Source organism: Lissotriton vulgaris, chromosome 11 (assembly GCF_964263255.1).
Source record: "Lissotriton vulgaris chromosome 11, aLisVul1.2, whole genome shotgun sequence".
NCBI lineage: Eukaryota > Metazoa > Chordata > Amphibia > Caudata > Salamandridae > Lissotriton > Lissotriton vulgaris.
The window spans coordinates 122,692,206-122,700,713 of NC_141699.1; the positions used below are offsets into that span (position 1 = coordinate 122,692,206).

The window sequence follows — 8,508 nt, forward strand, 5'->3', positions numbered from 1 at the left end:
TAAAGTGGCTCCTATAGACCCAATTTACCTCACGGGTCAGGTATCTTTAGATTCGCTTGTTGCAAATGCACGGAAAAGGACAAATTCTCATACAACAGGTGACGACCCTCCACCTGACAAAAAATCAAAACTTATAGATGCGTCAGGCAAGACAATCGCATCTCAAGCTGCCAACTATTGGCGCATTGCCAATGCACAAGCTCTCCTGGCTCGGTATGACGAGCTAGAAAAACGGATGCAACCCTTACCAGACCAATACAAGGATAAAGCTCACAACCTCATTCAAGAGGGTAAATTTATCACAAACACTTGTGTCAAATGTGTCCTTGACGCAGCTGACACGGCTTCGTGTGCCATTAACACCAGCGTTTTGCTACGCCGACGCGCTTGGCTTCGAATCTCAGGATTCAAACAAGAAGTACAGTCAGCACTCCTTAATCAGCCATTTGATCAACAACCCCTTTTTGGCCCCACTGTCAATTCTTCATTGGAGAAAATGAAGAAAGACACAGAGACTGCTAAAGCCATGGGGGCATTACAACTACCCTCTAATAGAGGTTCTTTTTGTCGCTCCTTTTATAGGGGTGGCTCAAAGACGGCTGCTTCAGAAAACACCTCCTCATCTTATAAAAGCCCCAATCAATACTCCTCATCTAGAGGATATTTTTGGGGAGGATTCAGAGGGAATAACAATAGAGGAAGGGGCAGGGGAAACTCCACCCTCACTTCCCCTACCACCAGTGACTTTCCTCCACTACCCCCAATCATTCCATTCCTGTCGGGGGACGTCGATCATAGTTCTAACCTGTCTGGATTTCATTCACAACAGACAAGTGGGTAAGAGAATTTATCCAGTATGGTTACTGCCTGGAACTCACTTCTACCCCCCAAAACATTCCCCCCAGACCTCGTCCAATGTCCACTGAACATCTTACACTTCTCAAACAAGAGGTTCTCTCTCTATTACAAAATCATGCAATAGAACCAGTCCCTTTGCCTCACCTAGGCACAGGGGTAGCTCCCTCTATTTTCTGATCCCAAAAAAGGATGGTTCTCTCAGGCCTATATTTGACCTCAGACCGCTAGACCTCTACATTCAGTCGGACCACTTCCACATCGTCACTCCCATTACTTCAACAAGGCGACTTTCTCTCTACACTGGATTTAAAGGTTGCCTACTTTCATATTCCCATTCACCCCACTAACAGGAAATATCTCAGATGCATGGTAGATGGTCAACACTACCAGTTCAAAGTCCTCCCATTCTGGTTGACTACATCACCCAGAGTCTTCACCAAGTGTCTCACAATAGTCGCAGCCCACTTAAGAAGACTCACATTCATGTTTTCCCTTATCTAGACGACTGGCTCATAAAAGCCAAGTCACACAGCAACTATGTGCAACACACACACAAAACAATCCAGCTGCTTCACCACTTTGGATTCACAATAAACCTCACCAAATCCCACCATCCAACATACAACAATATCTAGGGGCTACAATAGACACTACAGCAGCTCCAGCATGCCCCAACCCAGTCAGGATAAGTGTGATTCTAGCTCTAACACAAAAAATTCAGCCTCAACACTCTCCACCAGCGCAAGTGTTCATGCAGTTAATCAGGATTATGGCCTCTTGCATTCTCATCGTCCCTTATGCAAGACTCCAGATGCGCCCTTACAGGAGTGTTTGGCACGTCAGTGGAACCAGGCTTAAGGTCAGTTAACAGATCTGGTGTTGGTAGACAACAGCACCCATCACTCTCTGTAGTGGTGGAACACACAAAACCTTTCGAAAGGGTGGCAGTTCCTCGAGCCGGTTCTACAGGTAGTGCTAACAGACGCATTGCTCACCGTCTGGGGAGCGCATCTTCAAACCCATACCATTCTGGGCATATGGACCCCTCAGCAAAAACAATTCCATATAAATTACCTGGAATTGTTAGCAAACTTTCTAGCGTTAAAATCTTTTCATCTTCACCTCATGAGTAAAGCTGCCCTAATCTGTACAGACAACATGACAGCAATGTATTATATTCAAAAACGGGGGGGGGGACACACACACACTCTCTCTGCAGATTTAACACCTAGCTCAAAGCATATGGAGATGGAACATTCCTCAAAACAGTTATCTCCTTGCAGTACACCTCCCAGGAGTACACAATCAAATTACAGATCTACTCAGTCGCCAAAAACAGCAGATCAATGAATGGGAACTTCATCCTCAAGTTCGGCTACCATTCTTTCAAATGTGAGGCCACCATAAATAGACCTGTTAACCACACACCAAAACGCCAAATGCCAAAGCTTCGCATCCAGGTATCCACACCCATTGTCCAAAGGCAATGCGCTATGGATGACCTGGTCAGGCAAATTTGTTTACGCTTTTTCGCCTCTCCCACTCATTCCGATAGTGGTTCTGAAGCTCAAACAGCCTTTCCTCACAACGATCCTGATTGGTCCGACATGGGCAAGTAGCTTTCCTGGTTGCCATCACCTCTCTCAGAAGAGTCAGTGAACTCCAGGCATTAACCATACAAGAACCATTTCTACAAATTCACCATAACAAAGTGGTTCTTAGGACTAACCCAAAATTTCTACCTAAAGTCATGTCTGCTTTCCACCTTAACAATTCTGTAGAACTCCCAGTGTTTTTCCCTCTACCAGACTCCGTAGCTGAACAAGCTCTTCACACTCTAGACATGAAAAGAGCAATATTTTACTACATTGAAAGAACAAAAACCTTTAGACAGACTAAGCAACTATTTCTTGCTTTCTCCCCGCCTCATAAGGGCAATCCTATCTCAAAAACAGAGATTTCAAGGTGGATTATTATATGCATCCAAATATGCTATGCAAAGCCAAAAGCACATTAACCATTCCCCCTAGAGCTCACTCTTCACGTAAACTAGGGGCATCTATGGCTTTCTTAGGGAACATTCCCCTAGATGACATCTGCAAAGCAGCAACTTAGTCTACACCACACACCTTCACAAAACACTACTGTGTAGATGTGCAGGCAAAACAACAAGCTAGTGTGGGCCAGGCTGTATTAAGAAAACTTTTTCAAACCACTGCAACAGATGCAGGTAGCCACCACTAAAAAGGTAACTGCTGTATATTCTATGCACAAGTATATGATCTACAGCTCATATGCCTCAAACGGAAAATGCTAATCTGAAAGAAACAGGTTAGTATTAGATTCCTTACCTTAGAATATCCCCAGGCGTCAGACTGGATCCGGAAACTTTTGCGTAGCAGTACCCTTGCGCTTCGGTAGGCGTCTTCTGCGGCTCCGCGTCCGTCGTTGGCGCCGTGATGACGTCGTCGGAGTACTTAGACGCCGCCCTCGCGTACTGACGTCAGTTCTTCTTTTTTCCGCGCCAGCAAGCGCCGATCCGGAAAAAGTTGTACCCTTAGTCCATTTTTGACTAATTACCAGTATGCATCTGTTCTAGCCGTGTAGAGCTGTAGATTCGTATACGCCCACCCGCCTCCCCAGATACCTCTATCTCTTTTAGAATTATCTTACTTAGATACATTACACATGGACATCCTTTTCTATTTCTTACTAACTCCATCATAACCCTCCATGGCAAAACAATCTGGAGATGGAGTCGATTCCCATGCGCACTGTTGTCCTAAGGAGGAGTCACCTACCTTGTGACCACAAAGACTTCTTCCAAGGCAAAAACAAAGTGCAAACATCCGAGCCCAACACCAGATGGCGATCCATCCACAAGTATACGAATCTACAGCTCTACATGCCAAGAACAGATGCATACTGTAAGTAGCATTTTCCTTACTTTCCTTCTGCAATGATCTATCTGCGACTCAACCTGCAGATATGTGTCTGACCACGGCCACCTTCTTGTTCTAAGTCGTGGTCTTGTGACTGTTAATAAGGTCCTAAGTTAGTATGGTGTACTGCTGTTTTGTCAATCTCGTCAGCCTCTGAGGTGCTGCCAGTAATAAGTAACTAATTCTTCTGATGAATAGTTCTCACAGCGCATCCCTCAGATTTTGAACCCTACCAGGTGCCAAACTTGATCTGGCAAAAAATGTCTTCTGCAATAGCTCCGGAGCACTAGCAGGTGGTACCATATGACTCCGTGGTGGCTCTGCCCTACCACTGGAAGTGAGTACAGTGCTGCATACAGGCCTCACCCCTTCATGCCGATGTCAGTTAATTTGCCAGTACTTCTCTGCCCTCCACTCTGGAACATTGGGGAGTACTATGTGGGGTGATAGAGAATCCACCAAAAAGAGTGCTGCCAGGGGTTATTATCTTTTTCTTCACATGGATACTTCTAACTGCAGATTAAATACTTTTTGAATCAGTGCAACAGTTAGATCATGTGTGCTACTTTGACCAGAGTGACTGTCAAAATGTTACTCCGTGTATGCTTTAGAAATACATATATCTGAAATTCCATTTGTGGGTGAAGGTGTTGTAATTTGAAGCCTATTTTCTTCTTTTTCAGTCTGTTTCTAAGATCCTGGATGCAGCTAGTTTGGAGCTGTTAAATGAGAGCTGTCGAAGGTCTCTGAAGAAGTTAGCCAGCCAAGCAGACTCCACTGAACAGATTGATGAAACCATATTAACGTGATGAGCACAACTTGGGCCCAAGAAGAGACGTCATTGAACCACCCACTGCATCAGCATCCTGGCTCAAAATCAAGCAAATGTTTTCATTTTTGAAAATAGATTCATTGTGAAAGGCACAAAAATAGAGCTTGCCAGTGCAAATTTGGACCATTGCTTGTACCAGAAGGCATTGCCTTACAACAAGCCAAAAATGTAAAATATGCCTCCATGAGTGAATGCCTTAAGGCAGGTCCATTGATTGATTGACTTGGAAGTAGCTTGGATCCCACACCTGAAAGGGCTTTGTCCCCCAAACAATATTTGCTTGAAAGCTTTGCCCATGGAGCTATTGTTTGCCTTTCCCTTGTTACCACAAGTACATGAAGCAGGCGACATGTGAAAGTGGACTCTTCTGTTTGTTTCTGAGGTTTGAATCTAAAACTGTATTTCATTAGCCTTCAAAGGCTGAATCTTGGAGCAGGATTCAAACACAATAGCAGCTGCTCACATAAATGATTAATAAATGGTTTGATTTAATCCAGATGGTTTGAATTGGCTTCTTGCATTGCTGAATGTTTTTGTTACTGTACAGTACTGCATGACACATTGAAAGTGCCCTTTGGGTGGCATTTTAGATGAGTGATTTTGGCTGGCACATTATCCTCCAAATATGGTATCCTAGTACAAACATGGGGAGTGAATTCTGTCCATTTGGTTTTAGAATGTTTTAATAGCAAACTAATTAAGTATTGTTAAATTACTTATCTGAAAGAGACACGTTAGTGAAAGATTCCTTACCTTAGAATATCCCCAGGCGTCATACTGGATCCGGAAAGGTTTTGCTAGCAGTACCCCTGCGCGTAAGTCGTATGCGCCAAGATGATGTCACAGAGACTACCTAGGCGCCACCCATGCTTGCTGACATCAGTTCTTTTTTTCCGCGCCGCTTAGAGCATGTACCTCAATAATATTTTTACTATCTTTTTGAGACTTTTGTCTCGTGTTGATTTTCTCTGGTGCGAGTAGGGATGCCTTGTTTTAAGTGCTGCGGGACCTGCCGTCGCAATATGTCGGTGGCGGACCCTCACGATGTCTGTCTCTACTGCCTGGAGCGCGACCATGACTCCCGGTCCTGTCTGGACTGTAGGGCTATGGCCCGAAGGCCTTGAGGGAGCGGCGCCAGAAGTTGCTTGAAGTTGGGCACTCGTCCCTGCGCCGTTCGAGATCCAGGGGTCGTTCCCATGACCGCTCGCGGAGCCGTCATCACTGCTCCTCTGGATCCAAGTCTTCACCCTCGGACTCGGGCAAGAGACGTCACAAAAAGAAGTCGAAGAAGCGTTTTTGCTTTCTAATGTTCCCCCGTTGGTCCTCGGATGCGGACGAAGGGGACAGGGGCTCCGTCCCTGCGACTCCTTCAGAGCCTGGGAACCCCGCGGCCTACTCACCTTACCCGGGTCCATCGGCGACTCCCGCACAAATGCAAGAATTTCTTGCTGCCATTGACCGCCTGTTTAGGCCTCGGGCTCCCGCCGGTGCACCTTTGGGCCCCGAAGTCCTGTGTCAGGATCCTGCTGGTCCGTCGACCTCTCCGGCTGATTCAGCTCCGGCACTGCCTGTGGCTCCGGCGCCGCAGGATCCTGCACCTCCGGCTCCGGCACCAAGAGGTCCCAAGCTGCCGGCTCGGACCCTGGCGCCGCCCTCGACGCCACAGTGGATACCGCTGGTTCCACCTCTGCCCCGGTTCCCGGACGGTTTTGTCCATGCCTGGGATCCGAATAGGGACATGGCATTGGCTCGGTCCCAGCCGACGCAGTTTCTTCCCTCCCCAATCCCTGCCCCGCCGCCTGCGCCGGCGGTGGAGGATGATTGGGAGGGGTCTGAGGACCCTCTTGCTCGTCATTGTGATTTTGAGCAGGATTGGGTGGACGATTTGGAGGAGGCCAGCGGCCTTTGTCTCCTCTGATCCGGGGTTTGACTCTCCCCGCCCACTATGGAGAAGGGGCCTCCGTCTGGCTGCTGAGGTCCTTAACCTCTATCTCCCCACGGTGACCCTTAAAACTAATCTCCTTTCTGAGTTGCTCCAGTCGGCGTCCACTTCATTGGAGCCACTGCTGCCCTTTAACAATGCCCTCACTGAAGTCTTGTTGATAAAAACATCGCAAGGCGTCATCGCCCGGCGCGGGGTGACCCTGCCTTTCTGACCACCCACCTGCCTTTCTGACCACCCACCCTTCTGACCACCCACCCCACACCTGAGAGTATAGTCATTCAAGCTTCAACGTTCCAGAGTGCATTTACCACGGCTCCGCCGGATAAGGACTCGAAGAAGTTGGAACAGTTTGGCAAGCGGTTGTTCTCTTCGGCCAGTTTAGAGCTGCGGTTGGTTAACACTGCGTGCCTTTTGGGCTGCTATTCCCACGCAGTGTGGGATACCGTTGCTGAGGTGTTGCCTCAATGCCCGGAGGTGGTCCAGATTGTGCCCTCTCAGGCGGTGGCTGAGTGTAAGGACGTGGCTAGGTTCGCCATTGGTTGTGGCTTGGACACCGCGGACTTTCTCGGTAGGGCAATTTCCACGCCCATGGCGCTTCGTCGCCACACCTGGTTGCGGTCCACCGGGTTCTCCCTGGACGTCCAGGGCTCGCTCATGGACATGCCCTTTGACGGCACTCACCTGTTTGGTGATAAGGCCGACACTGCTCTGGAGCGTTTTAAGGACTCTCGGGCTACAGCCAAGTCCTTGGGCATTTCCACCATGCGCCCGGCCACGTCTACTTTTCATTCCTTTCATGACCAGGGCAGAGGCCCCGCTGCCCGTTCGTTCGGCCAGAAGCCTGCGCAGAACCAAACTCAGCATGTCCGTGGGCGTGGAGGCCGCAGGGGTGGCCCGGGGACCGGCGTGAGGTCAGTCCACCTCCACCCCTGCGACGTCAATCTCAAATCTTTCCTAGTCAGAGCTTCAGGTCACACTCCACGCCAGTGGGTAGCAGGATTCGTCATCACCTTCTCCATTGGCGCTCTGTCACTTCCGACAAGTGGGGGCTGCTGCTGCAACCCATCAGGAGGGGTTACTTCCACCCCGGCCATGCCACCTCGATTCTACCGCATGTCGGGGGATCACTTTGCGCTTCTCCAGGAAGTTATGGCCCTCTTGGCCAAGGGGACCATCAAGCTCGTTCCTGGGCCGGAAGTAGGATGTGGTAGTTATTTCCACTACTTTCTGGTTCCCAAGAAGGACAAAGGGGGCTTGCGCCCCATCTTGGACCTCAGGGACGTCAATCGCTTCCTCCGGAAGGAGAAGTTCAAGATGTTGACTCTGGCTCAGGTCTTGAATGCCCTTGACCCTGGAGACTGGAGGGTAGCGTTGGACTTGCAGGACGCATATTTTCACATCCCCGTCCTGCCGGCGCTATCTGCGATTCACAGTAGGCCAGGAGCATTTTCAGTTTGCCATGCTCCCCTTCGGCCTTACCAGTGCCCCTCGGGTGTTCACGAAAGTGATGGCGGTGGTCGCAGCTTATTTGCGTAGGTCAGGGGTGTCAGACTTACCGTGAAGGCGGGCTCTCCACAGGCAGTCATCTCCCACCTTCAGACTACGGCCGACCTCCTGCACTTGCTAGGGTTCTCCAGTAATTTGCCGAAGTCGCACCGGAGTCCCTCTCAGAAGCTCCCCTTCATCGGAGCGGTTCTGGATTCGACGCAGTTTCGGGTTTATCCTCCCAAGCAGCGAGTCCGGGATATTCAGGCTATGATTCCGATCTTTCGGCCTCTATCCTGGGTTTTGGTCAGGATGACCCTCGGTCTCCTGGGCCTGATGGCCTCCTGCATCCTGCTAGTGCAACATGCCAGATGGCATATGCGGGCTCTACAGTGGGACCTGAAGTTCTAGTGGGCACAGCATCAGGGCAACCTGTCCGATCCCAT

General features: G+C 49.3%; 1 protein-coding gene across 2 annotated transcripts in view; it reads left to right on the plus strand.

The window, feature by feature from the left end:
* Positions 1-5,124, plus strand: part of GCN1 (GCN1 activator of EIF2AK4) — a 746,722-nt gene extending 741,598 nt beyond the window's left edge. For both annotated transcript variants that reach the window (XM_086942874.1, XM_086942875.1), the window contains exon 58: positions 4,484-5,124. In XM_086942874.1, coding sequence (XP_086799000.1) covers positions 4,484-4,609 — 126 coding nt within the window. In that variant the 3' untranslated portion in view covers positions 4,610-5,124. The remainder of the gene's footprint in view (positions 1-4,483) is intronic.
* Positions 5,125-8,508: the final 3,384 nt, after the last annotated feature.